Source organism: Drosophila grimshawi, unplaced genomic scaffold (genome assembly GCF_018153295.1).
Source record: "Drosophila grimshawi isolate 15287-2541.00 unplaced genomic scaffold, ASM1815329v1 contig_311, whole genome shotgun sequence".
Lineage (NCBI taxonomy): Eukaryota > Metazoa > Arthropoda > Insecta > Diptera > Drosophilidae > Drosophila > Drosophila grimshawi.
This window is the reverse complement of record NW_025063098.1, coordinates 739,935-753,648: the sequence shown is the minus strand read 5'-3', so window position 1 is coordinate 753,648 and position 13,714 is coordinate 739,935. Positions and strand designations below refer to the sequence as shown.

General features: G+C 37.6%; 2 protein-coding genes across 2 annotated transcripts in view; both read left to right on the top strand.

Annotated features, from left to right (window-relative positions):
- The window catches only part of LOC6564343, a 46,879-nt gene that overhangs the window by 20,109 nt on the left and 13,056 nt on the right, over positions 1-13,714 (top strand). The window contains exon 4 of the mRNA XM_032737025.2: positions 1,978-2,077. Within this exon, the coding sequence (XP_032592916.2) occupies positions 1,978-2,077 (100 nt within the window). The remainder of the gene's footprint in view (positions 1-1,977; positions 2,078-13,714) is intronic.
- LOC116805497 (trichohyalin) lies at positions 11,311-13,203 on the top strand. Its single transcript, XM_032737730.1, has one exon. The coding sequence runs from the start codon at positions 11,379-11,381 to the stop codon at positions 12,984-12,986; it is 1,608 nt and encodes a 535-aa protein (XP_032593621.1). The 5' UTR covers positions 11,311-11,378; the 3' UTR covers positions 12,987-13,203.

Here is a 13,714-nt window from a genome sequence, read left to right as displayed (position 1 = left end):
TACCGAAATACGTTTTATCAAGCAATATCTGTGTTTTTTATCCGGTCTCAATGACGTTTTAAAAGTTTTAAAAGTTGTTCATTAAGATTACAGAGTATCATTTTATAATTGTGTCTTTTAATGACATCGGATACTGAATCGAATCGATATTCGCGAAACAAGGACAGTTATCGATAAAATGAAATAATTGTATACGAGTATTATTTTCAACATTTTAAGTATATAGCCCCTTAGATCGTTTTTTTTTTTTATAGGGATGAACGGATTGACATAGCTATTATACCAACTCGGCTGCTTAATCAAATCGAGAATTTCCACAGTTTTTGGGGTGGAACATGCACCCTTTTATCTGTTACATACCTTCTTCATTACCTTTTTCCTTTATCCATCCACATACACTTTGCACCACAGGCTATAAACCACAAGTGACATGTGTTTTCATAACTCAATGCATTCAACATTTTCACACAACAATTATATGTGTTTTCATAACCCACAAATCCATTACTTATACGCATAGTTGCACAACAACGCAATGTAATCGACATTGTGTTTTATATTTATGTGTCAAAATACATAAAAGAAGAAAAATATGATAGGAAAAAATGGCAAATCATTGCCTAATCAGATCAGGCAGCCCCCTTGAGTGGGGTGGCTCAACTGATTGCATCCGTTGCTCCTGTTGCCAGAGTTTTAAATTCAATTTCGCAGAAAATTGTATGTGCCTAAACGTATTTCAAACGTTTTTCAATTTATTTCGTCTGCCAAAATAATGAAGGCAGCACCAGAAGAGCCAGAGACAGCCTGGTCAGCCCTGTTCAGGGCGCAAACTCAAATCAAGCCAACAAATGAGCGCCCACAAAAAGTGAGCATCAGCCAGCAAGAAAAATTGGAAAAATAAAGGTCAAAAAGGTACCAAATAACTTTAAGCTTACGCTGGCCCTTGGCCAGCTTCTACCACCAACAACAGACTAGCCCTCATTATCAATGCCAATACAAAATCGAATATATATTTTTTTTCGTTGAAAAGGCAACGGACAGGGACCTTTTTATGGCCGGCTGTGAGGATATTTTTGGGGTATGAGGCTTGATTATTGATTGAGCTTTGTTGTGCGTTGCGTTTCACTATATTTATACACAGACACACAGACACACACACTCACGCACATCCACTCATAAGGACACACATTGAGTTTAATGCTTTGATTAAACCTGATTGAATTGTCTATTGTGATTTGGACGATTTGACTGTCTGACAAGACTCGTAAATAACTCACAGCAGACATAATTTAATGCATGTTAAACTTAACTTATGCGCTTAAGCTTCATTAGTAGCAAAATATCTAAACAGAAAATCAATAAATTTTAAGTTTATTTGAAATTTTTACATTTTTAAGGCAGAAGCTAATAGATTTGCATTATTAGAGACTAGGATGAATATTCAATTTTTAAGCTAATAACTATATGACCTCTATTCCATATCATTCTAAGCAACTTGGCTTATATTCTCTGATTATTCAACAGTCGGCAGCTTTCAACAACAACGTGCTTACTGTACTAAGCAAGGTTGCTTTCATTATACATATTAGACAATCTGCTGAACCCATCAAAGCCTACCTGAATTAACTATCAGCAAGCTTAAGCATTTAATTTGTTTAAGTCCAGCAAACAGAACAACAACTGTTGAGCGTTAGTTAGTATTTGGCTTTGTATTTGCGCAGCTTTCAGACAAATCAGACAAAAGGTAAACCGAAATAAGAACAAATGTTGGTTCAGCCCACAAAAGAGCACAAAATTAAATGGTTAACACTGGCGGTAAAGTCCTTATATCTAAATATACATATATATATATAAATATATACATAGATAGGCAATAGGGCTAAGTGGGGTGTTCTTTTATTCTTTTTTTTTTTTTTTGTTCTTTAAGCTAACTTAAAGCTTTGCTTTTTTTAACATTTGCCATATCTTGCTTTACAGATCTCGAGCAATTTTCTGCCATCATTCGAGGCAATTTCCCTGGCCGTGCGGAGCATCGCCAGCAAGTTAAATTGGACGGAGGTTGACATCTATGTAGGCGGTAAGTGAACGCTTATTTCCCGATTAAATAGCTGATAATTTCAACGATTTGCAGTCGCAATGCGACCAAACTGTCATCATTTAATTTGCATTAAATTGCTTCAGATTCTCAACGCCTGTCAGCGCACCAAAAATAAAAACAACAATAATAAAACAAGGTGATGAAATGTAAATTGAATTTAAGAATATTCATTTCCGCTAATGAATGACTTTAAGCTTACAGTTGAAGTGTTCTATTAGATCTATTATTATATCTATATATATATAGCATATATATTTAAGAGGACTGGGAATTACTCTGAGCACAATAGATAAATAGGTTCAGGGTATCTCGTAGTCCAACTCCCTTGAATAGAAAGTTTCTTCCACTTTCTAAACTTGTAAACGGTATTTTAATTTTGATTTCAGATTTACTAGTCGATCCAAGTCTAGCCACGTCCTAATTATCTGACTTATATGCGCAGAATTATATTATATATCCTGTATCACAATATCATATAGTTGCCATAGGAATAATTAGTCGAAAGATGAGTTTGAAGTCACAAGTTTACTCCTATCTCGATCAAGAATGTGTCTTTATATTTGGCAAAATTGTAGACCGAAGTTAATGACATACATAGCACCCCCTTGCTGAAGCAATATAATTACACATAATAAGTAATTACTTCAATTCCAGACCCCAAGCTGGAATCGTTAAAAGTTAACCTTATTTTCATTCTGCAATAGCTCTGACATTTGCAAGCACCATACTGAGAAGAGTTTTATAAATTGCAGAATTCTAGCTTAACATATTAATTAAAAACAATATAAGTCTTTGGCAAGTTGACTGTGCAGCCATATCGCCGTTTACAGCCTGCAATCGGCAGACGCTTAACATAGTTATTATCCTTAAACAGGCAAAGTTGCCTGCATTACATTAAGTATGCCCATGAAGGCACTAGGACACTGCAATGGCCCTCCAAGGGGGCCCACCTAATGCCGAATTATGGTATGGTTATTAAGACAACAGACGAGCTGTGCCAGCAAACCAGACGAAGTACACGTGTGCGTATACGCAATGCAATTAGTGGTGACATTATTATGATTAACGTTGAGCTCCAGTCAAGCGTGTATCCTGTCTGTGTATGTGTGTGTGTGTAGGCGTATCTATGTAACCAAAATGTGTGTGAGCACAAATGTTGACAGTTGGGTAGACAAACACACAGAGCTACAATTAGACTGTGACGCGGCTGCATTTGAAATTTAATTAGGTGGCAAGAGCTAATCGCATGTCCAACAGCAGACAGCAAATAGCTGCAGTCAAGGCCACGAACTGACTGCATTTTGAAGCAAGTATCAGATGCTTAATTAATTTAAATCACTAACGAACAGATGTTGCAGTGAGCAATCAATTAAAGACTTCGAGGCAAAAGGCACAGAAAGCGTAGCTCTCTTAATTAATTAGTCAGACATCAGCAAATGTTTATGGCAAGCAAACAAACCGACAAATGACCGATATTTTTTTTTTTTGGAATGGGCAAGAGTCGAGTTCAGTGTGTCACTTGTTTACACAGTATTTGCCCTTATCTACATACAAATGAGGAGCCATATGTGTATTGAGTAAACTAGTTGCTTAAGCTGTTGTCTGATCTCAAGCGTTTGACATTTCTGAACTCAGTTCGTTGACCCTATCGGCGAAAAATAAGAAAATTTGTAAATTATGTGACAGTCGTTGAGAAATTGGATAAAAACAAAGTTATAAAATAAGCAAAATGGCAACCGGCAACTGGCAGCAAGCAAAGCCAAGATGTGCGCACAGCAGTCATAAAAAAAAAAAAAAACACTAAAAACAAAACGGAAAATGTCAGGAAAAAATGTAAATTTGGCAGCCAAGCAGGCGAGCGATAATAGGACCCACATCCAAACGTCATAACTACACATAAAAACAGCGACAGTAAGGGTATAAAACAGGGATAGTAGTCACCGTAGCAGACAACGCATAAAATTTCCCAGGCAGCAGTTAAGCTGCTGCAAACCACCGCAGAACGCATAATAAAACTCGGCAAATAAACGTAAATCGCCCGACAAAAAAAAAAAATCGTAAGTCATTAACTAATTAACTGAAAACAATGGGTGAGCAAAATGTGTGTGTGAGCAAAGACAAATGACAAATTAGCTTTCATATTTTAGTCTTTACGAATATCGACAGAGACACAGTGTAAAGTTTTAGAAAACATTGAATTTAATTAAATTTGTGTCGAGTTTATTACCATTCAAGTACATACTTGGTTATGAGTACCTTCAATATGTGTTCGAAGCGACCCTTTTTCCGCGATGGAAAATCGATTTTCATTTCTACAGCCAACACTTTGATATGATGACTTGCCCTGATGCTCCTGATCAAGAATAAATATACTTTATCGAACGCTTTTGAAATTTCAAGACAAAATTATAATAACTTCTGCAAGGATATGTGGCTATAAAAAATACTCCAAATTCTAACCCGATTATCTTTGTAACGTAATTTATATTATTAGATAACTTTTGCAAGCTTTCTTAGTATATAGGAAGTATTAGCATATTTTTGTAAATTATTTTAAAAATACGCACAAATTTTGAAAATTATATCTAATTATTGAAAATAATGTTTCATCATAGAAAGTTTAAAAGGTGTCTTCAATATATCCCATTCATATAGATTTTATATAAATCACATACAGAACTTCTCAGTTTGCTTTACGTGAGTCAGTCCAGTTCCTCAAAAGAACACAAAGCTGTCCGATAAAGAAGTGAGAGCTAAGGTCCTGATGGCCACTAAGTTTGGCAAACGCAGGCCACATATACACCCACATCCACAAACACACAGACACACACACACACATACACACACACATACACACACACACACAGACACACACACACACATACACACACACATACACACACACACACACACACTATCCGCTAATTTATGCGCCGACACATACACAAATACTTACATAAATAGCGAATAACAGAACCGAACCGAACTGAACCGAACCAAAGTGAACAGCAATTCTTATGTGGGATGTGCGTGCGCATTTTGGACAAACATTTTTATGAATAATGTGGCAACATGTTCGTCCAGAAATGGCCCATAAACACGACTGGTGAGCAGACAGAGGACATAAGAGATGCCAGGCTCAAGGCATAGATTTCATTTGTGGCACTGATATTAATCTCGAGTGTTCAACAATTAATGTTGGCTGTTTTTGGCTCAGAAACGTGGCAGGCAAAGCGCCTTAATTTGGCTTAGCAATATCATTTAGAGCTGCTTTTTATGACAGCGTAATTAGCTCGAGTTGTTCGCCAATTGCTTGTCATGGCCGAAACACAATTTTATTTATGATTTGTTTTACGCTAAGTGACAGCTAATGGACTTGCCGGCCATAAAAGGTGGCCAAGTATTGAAGGGCAACCAAGCAGCCATATGCCAGAATTGATTGCGCCAGTTATGTGCTGATTGGTTTGACTTTGAATTTGACTTTCACGTTGAGTTTGACTTTCACTTAAATTACGTTCAGTTGCCAGATCATCAGCGCAATATTGAATTTCCTCAGTACACAATCGCTTTTACTTGGCAAGTGTCCATATATATATATATGTATATACATATATAACAATAACCAAACAACAACAATGGACAACGACTCAATCAGTGGAGCTATGAGCACGAAACTTTTGCGCCAAGATTATATCTCATGAATAATGTAAATTGCAAGTAAATGGCGACAGATGCAATTTAAACTTTAATTGCATTTCAATAGATTGCGTAAAAGTTTTCTTTCAAAAGTGAAAAAAACTCAACACAGCAATTTACATACATATCTCCGCCAAAAACTGTGCTGCAGATTCTGCCAAGCACACACATATAATAAACATAATAATCTCTTGCATAATTATCGTCAAGTTTTTATGCAGCATGTCGCCCACTGATAAGCACCAGACACCATCAAGTTTATGGTTACTGCATCATTTTTGTACCCTACCCACTTAAATAAAAAAAGGCTTTGGATTTTATAACTTGCGACAGCTCCCATTTAATACTCTCATATGAACTATTTTAGCTAATTACAGTTGTAATTGCTTTGGACAGCACTCAAACTTCTAAATGTTCCCCTGGGGGTAATTGCTGCAACAAAACCAACTTCAACTTTAATTATTTTATTGTTATCTTGGGCGGAAAACATTGCATCTTAATCATCATCAATTATGCGAAAACTTACAAACTAGGCAAGAAATTACTTCAAACCGATGTCAGTATAATACTGGAATTAAATCTGCTTATGAAGTATAAATATATAAATGTTTTTTGGTGTACTTTTAGTGAATTGCTTTAAATTTCTACTTTTTAGAATCTGTCAAAATTTGTTGCTCCCATTTTTTTCAATAAAACTATATTGCTGTAATTTTAAATACATCTGTCTTTTTTCTTCAATCAATAATCATATTGTCTCCGATCTACAGGGATCTACAATCTTCGGCTTACCTCAGCTAGCATTTTATTTTATTCTTATATAAATATATTTGTCGCCTATCTTTCGACCTTGGATGTGCCTTTTGCCACTCGTTAAGTGAATTATAATTTAATTTTAATGTCTCTCCCCCCTCGTAACTTTAACCGTGAAATTATGATTTAAAAATTGGCTGTCGGATTTGGATTTCAGTTTAGTTCTGAAGTGTTTCTGATGAAACTTCAGCATGTGGCATGTGCTGCTTCCGTATGTAAGTTCATAAACTTGGGGCAAAGTTTATGGTGACACTTCATCGCAAACGGGTACTTGCAAAATGTTATCAAGGATGTGGAGGTGATAGCACTAAAAAATTTATAATGGTTTTATGGAAATACATGTAACAGGCAGAAGGAATTATCTCCTATCCCATAAAGTATACATATTGATCAGGATCATCAGCCGAGTCGATCCGTCCCGGCGCAGATCAAGTTTGCCCTTTCTCGTTTTTAACAAATGGGTTCAGGGTAAATCGTAGTCGAGCTCGCTCGACTACAGCAATCTTACTTGTTTCTTTTTCATCTTCAGAAAATTAATTCTTTACAGGCAGATAGGCAACTTATCAAATCATTGTGAGTTTAGAAGGTTGTTCTCTGGCAAGGTGCAGTGTTATTCAGTAAACAATGGAAGACTGATAGAATAACTATGTATTGGGTTCCAGGTCACGTCCTAGTCAGGAAGGAAACCCACTCACCTTTCTGGGCCACTTACTGGTCTATGATTGCATAGTTTTATTAGAGATGCAAAGGTGAAGTGGAAAATATTATCAAAATTCTGAAGAAGCTAGTTTGTTAAATTGGTTTTATTCTTAGTTATCCCAATAATGGCAAGAAATGTTGGAATATTTTATATTTTAATACCTCCAGATATATTGTATCTATTTTATTTTCTTTTTACAATTTGTGTTTATTTTATGTAATTTAATTTGTAACTTTAATTTTAAATTTAGTTATGAATTTGTATTTATTAATACAAAATTGAAATTTACAATTTTTTAGTGTACATTAAATAGGTGGCTTTTAAAGAGCAACTAATTATTGACTATTTGAATTCGACAAAAAACTCTTCAAACAATAAAACTTATTCTAGTTATCGTAAAACATTCTAAAGAAGAATATATTTATATAAGAAATATTGGGATACATACATATATTTTTATAATTAGAAAAATATAATGATTCTTTTCCTAATTTCTTTTTGTAGTTGGTATTTAATTGCAACAGTTTAAAAACCCAAAATAATCATAGCCTTAGCTGCATTTATTATTTAAATAGCTATTTTGAACAGAAAAAGCTCGGCCAGCTTATGACTTGCATACCGCAATCCTTTGTGGATGTGTTTAGCCCAGCTCACACACACAAAGACACACGCGCGCAAATCCACACACATAAAACAACCTAGCCAAGGCCAAGGAAAGCCGCTCTGAGGCCAGCGTTGCACATACACATTGCCAAAGGTGCATATTTAGCGCCAGCTGTCTGCACTTTGCATCTGCTTACAGACACACCCACACACACACACACATACATGAGCTCATACATTGGTGTAAATCCCTGTGATATAAGGCATAATGTGTGCCCGCTCACACACATTAGCATTTGTCCTTTTTTCATGTAGTGCATTTAAATATTCATGCGCTGCTCAAAATTTAAATTAAGCCAGCTGGCAGGTGTGTTTATTTGTTTGTGTATGTTTGTGTGTGTGTTTGTCTGTGTGTGTGTGTGTGGGAGAGTGTGGCTACCAAATGCACAAACATTTAATGAAAATGCCTTTTTCAGTTTTAGCATTGTTACGTAGCGTTATTGTGCTTGTTTGTTTGTTAGCCAGCGTATTTGGTCAACCAAGCGATGTTATTTACAATCAAATCAGAAAAAAGGATACAGATAATGTGAGCGGTAAAGGAAAAATATCCAGTGGAAACCCAGTGGATTTTCCGCTGTCCGCACATCAAATTTCAAGCGTACACTGAATGCGACGTGCTGCAATATTACCTGATTTAGTTAGAAAGTTTTGCTTGGTCAAGTGAACATAGCACGTGCAAAACAAAAAAAAAACAGAGAAACATAAACAACAGTTTTATTTTTCTTTTTGTTTTTTGTTTTTTGGCAAATGCATAGCCGCATAAAATAAATGGTCAGTTAGGCAAATAAATTGGGTAGATTGGCCACATGGTCAGTGCCATTTTTTGTTGGCAGCCTTTGTCAATTGCGGATGGGTCAGACACACATCCACAAAAATGCAATCAGAGCATGTCACACGTGGCGTATGCGTCATGCTTTTTGCTGAGAAATGCATTAAGATAGTTGTTGTGTCAGTGTGTGTTTTTGAATAATCGGGTTGCTGGTTGTGTGATGAAAAGACAGAGAACCGGCAATGGCATCCAACGGAAAGTACTGAATAATAACTAGTCAGAGGAAGCAGGTTCGAATACTCGACTACAAGATACCCCATTTAATTCACAGTCTTGCACTACTTGTTTATTTCAATTTTGCCATTTGGAATGGGTTCAGGGTATAAAAACAAATATTAGGCAGCTTAATATCAATAGTTTTAATTAGAATTCGTAATAGTGAAACTCCGTTTTGTAATTTTTGTAAAGCTTTGACGATGATTATGCAACTACAGATAACCAAACACATAACTGCGAAATCATACAAAATTCAACACCTACTCTTTAAAGTGAGAATTGCGCAATTTGTTGATGATTAAAAAATGTCCTTGCCAAGTGCAATGTGACACCAGCTTTGGAATAGGATTGTAATAAACCACAGTGCAAGAAACGAATGCCAAATTGCCTTGTGTCACAATAAAAAACTTTGGGTTGGCAAAAACAAAACTAGAACAACATCTGATACCAAAAATCATGTGCAAAATGCATTTGTCCCAAACTGAGTGGAATATGTTGACAGGAGCGCGAAGCTCTGTTGCCGTATTGCGTAATTGCAGAACTGTGCACATGAGCAAACAGGCGCGGAACAACAAGTTTGCAACTTGCCACACATGGCAATGCACTCACCCTGTGGATGCTCAGCGTAGGTGGAGCATCTGGCCAAAAGTTGTGCAAGTTTTCATCTCACATCTGAGTTAATTAGTCTGTCAGCTGCATTGCTAATTGAGTTAAGGGAAACAGCAACAGCCGAAGCCACAGCAACAGCAGCTGCAACAGCAACAGCAACAGCAACAACAACAACAACAACAAATACAGCAACAACAAGTGGCAAATGGTATTTGTTAAGAAAAATAGCCTGAGGATCTTGAACTCGCATGTCTCACAAACAAAAACAACAACGAGAACACCATCCGCTTGTGCCTGCGCTGAATGAATGTTATAAATATTTTATATAGCTCAGGGAGCCTCTCACTTTGGTCTTGGCAGCTGAGCTGTCAGCCAATTTTGAGCACCGACTTAATTCAATTTTTTTTTTGGTACGCACACAAAACGTTGCCTGCAATTGCGTTAAATGCTTATGAACAGTTCAACGTGAGTATGTGAGTGTGTGTACGTGTGTGTGTGTGTGGTGTATGTGTAATGTCTCATTAACTCTCACATTTTCGCCAGCTCATTGCCAATTAATGTACAACCATAAAATACCCAAATGAGCACCGACACTTGCCTCCAATTGGAATGCGACGCCTCCTTCATGCCCATAAATTATGCACTTTCAGTTTTCCACGAAATCTGCTATTCAGCATGATAATGCAAAGAACTGTTTATCTTTTTGCCTTTTGTGTTTACTTTCTATCTGCATGGGCAGCTACTTAAATTAACTACTTTCGTACTTCCTTTTTTATGGGCAATGATTTTTACAAAACATTTTTATGGTTTGCTAGGAAAGACTTCCAGTATCCTGTTTATATCTGATAAGCAGAGCGGATATTTATAGGCTCGAAAAAAATTCAAATAAATTCCTCGAATAATTAGAAATTTCAAATAAATTGAAAATGCTAAATAGTACAAAAGAATTTTTCTCATTTTAATTCTGAGAATTAAAAAATGTACTTTAAAATGTTGATCTCCTTAAGGGCAGTAAAATGTAGAATTTTTGAACATTTAGATACAGAAATCTATCAGTTGGGGTATTTCTTATGAAAATTAACAAATATTTCACATAGCACAGCAAAAGGGACTAAAGAGGATATGCCAACAATAAATAAGAGTACATCAATAAAGAAAAGGGCATTATTGCCAGTCATTTATATTAAGTAACATTTATTTGGCTTGTACACTTTATTCTTGATACTATCTTGAGCAACATATCACACATCCTAGCCGTGTTAATAAATCCATTTATCAAAACGATGGCAAATCGACCGTAGATTATTAAGCCTGTTAAAAAGTCTCAGAAGGTGGAAAAAAGAGGCATTGGGTCGACCGACTAACCAAAAAATGTTATACTCTTTACTATATTAATTGAAATAAGTTTATAGAATCTTAACTGAAGATTTTAATACTCAGTTAACTCCTGCACACACATCTATTAATATTTTATAAATTAATCGGTAGCTCAAAATTCAAATTGAATATGAATATTGAATGCCATCAAGTTGGCTTGGATATATATTAACAAAAGTGAATATTGAATGCCATCAAGTTAGCTTTTGCGAATAGTACACAAAGTGAAAACGAAATGTGAATATGAAATGTCATCAAGCAAGCTTTTAGAAATAGTACTCGAAGTGAATAACACCCACATTCACACAAATTAAATTGACAATCTGATTGTGCTGCGTATATTTTTCTATTTATTAATTTGGCAACATTCCCATTGAGAAATGCAGAATCATGGCAAGGGTGCCGAACACTTTTGGTTCATGCAACTCACAGACCGGAAGAGTCTTCACACACAGATTGGATTGCTTGTGAAGAAGGCGCAGGAGACGGCTAGCGAGGATCTGCAGGATCGCTGCCGCCGACTGAAGACGCTGCTCGACGAGGAGGACAAGGGATTTGAGCAGGAGTTTGCCAGCAAGGTGAGGAATCGCCTCGACGAGAACATCCGTTTGCGTCAGGAGCAACTGCACGAGATCAAGGAGCAGCGCGATCAGCGCCATAAGAAGTTCGTCGACATGAAGCGAGTGCAACAGTTAATGGTAAATTGCTATGAGATTCGCGAGGCGTTGCGCCAAAAGGATTGCAACGAGACCAAACTGTGCCAGGAGCAACAGATGCAGGAGAATCTGCGCAAGAAGCGACGCGAATGCGAAAGGGACAACTATTGGCTGAAGCTGAACGAAAGGCGCTGGGCAGACTACGATCGTCAGCAGAACTGTGAGATGCACACACGCGAACAGGTACAGGAGCAGATCTGTCAGGTGCTGCAAGTGCAGCTGGCCGAGCATGAAGAGAAGCGACAGCAGGAGCGCGAGGAGAAGCGTCTCGATACGATCAAGGTAGACAAATTGATTGAGGAATTGCGTCTGGAGGAATTCGACGAAAAACATCGGGCAGCCAACAAGGATAAGGAGAAATACCGTGACGAACTGCTCGAGGATATTAGACGGCACAAGTGTGAAAAGCTCGCCGAATGGACGGCGGACAAGGCGGAACATGAGGAATTCATGCGGGAAACACAACATCTCGAGGCCGGGGCCAAGAAGCGCATCTGGTGCACCAAGAGGGAGCTGTGCCGTGCCACACACGAGTACATCGCCTATGTGCGACGGATGCGCAACCTGGAGCTGGGCATCGAGAAGATGATGAACGATCGCATCGATGATCTCTACCACGTGGACACCTGTTGCAAGAACAACATTGCCGAGCAGACACGCCTCAAGGGCCTGCAAGCGGCACGCTGCCATGCACAGCTCAAGCAGCAGATCTGTGAGGAAATCGAACGCAAGATGCGACTGGAGGCCGAGCACCGTGAGAATGGAATTATCGAGAATCGATTTGTGCATCCACCAGTCACACGGGAAATGATCCTCTGCAAGTACGCAAAAAATCGCGCCGATTTAGACACCCAAATCGTTGAGATGAAACGCATTCGGGCCGAGGAGGAGAAGGCTTTCGAGCAGAAACTGCTGAAGGCCGTCGATGATCCAGAGATTTGCATTCAGTTAGCAGCCCAGTACATGGAAAATGGCACAGACTATCTGCCATCGCATCCCAACTGGAAGATCCATGCCTGCCCCAAAAACAAGTATGTGCCCAAGGCGCCCATGGACCAGCAGCAATTCGATGCACTAATTGCAAGTGCGGGCATTGACAAGTGTCCATGCCCAGCGGCTGCTCGCCACGATTGCGCCCTTATGAATCAGGTGTGCCCCAATGCACCACCGAAAGCACCAGCAAAGAAATTAGAAACCGGAGCCGGGGACAGCGAACCTCAGACCCATAAAGATTCATTCAAAAGCTGCTTGTGCAAGCCACATTTTGCATAAAAAAAATTGTGTTTTAAGACTAGCTTTGAATCAGAAAAAAATACTTGTTTATTGTTAGTATTGTATCTAATTCCTATAGATAATTAGTCTTAGCTACTGATGTATATAAAAAATTATTTCATCCAGCACTTCAAAATAATGTGCGTCAAATACAAAAATTATGTGCTGCAATTATTTGTAACTGGTAGAAGGAATTAATGATAATAAAATAATAAGTTTTCCAAACTAGAACTCACAGTAAATTGCGTATTTAGGAAACGTCTTAAGTCAAACTTACCAATAGTTATTGAATCCTACGGAATCAGCTAATAATTTAATAATTTGCACAATTTCTTGAGGCTTATTCTTGACATGTTAGGATGAATTAGTTAAGCTCCACCACAAGTGCATGCGAGAAAGTTATTATTGATTACATAATGGAGTCTGTTGTAATCATTACAGAGTACTCGAAACGCTTCATGCAAGGAATAATTAGTAGTACAACGATTAAGAAAAAGTGGGAAGAAGTAACGAGCCGGTCTAGAGGGCACAGAAAAATATAATTGGCTCATCAACGCAGCTGAATCGATTTCACCAATTAGTAATTTAACTACAAAGCATAACAAGATGATTAGTTAAGGAGGGAAGGTTAATAAGGATCAGTCTATTTGTATATGGAGGCAGTACACACCAGTCATAGCGACGAAGAGCAAAAAGTAAGAAACCCTTCTGCACAGATTCCAATCTAC

Bases quoted from the DNA above. Each gene is read 5' to 3' on its own strand.
- LOC116805497 (XM_032737730.1), top strand. From the start codon at position 11,379: ATGCAGAATCATGGCAAGGGTGCCGAACACTTTTGGTTCATGCAACTC.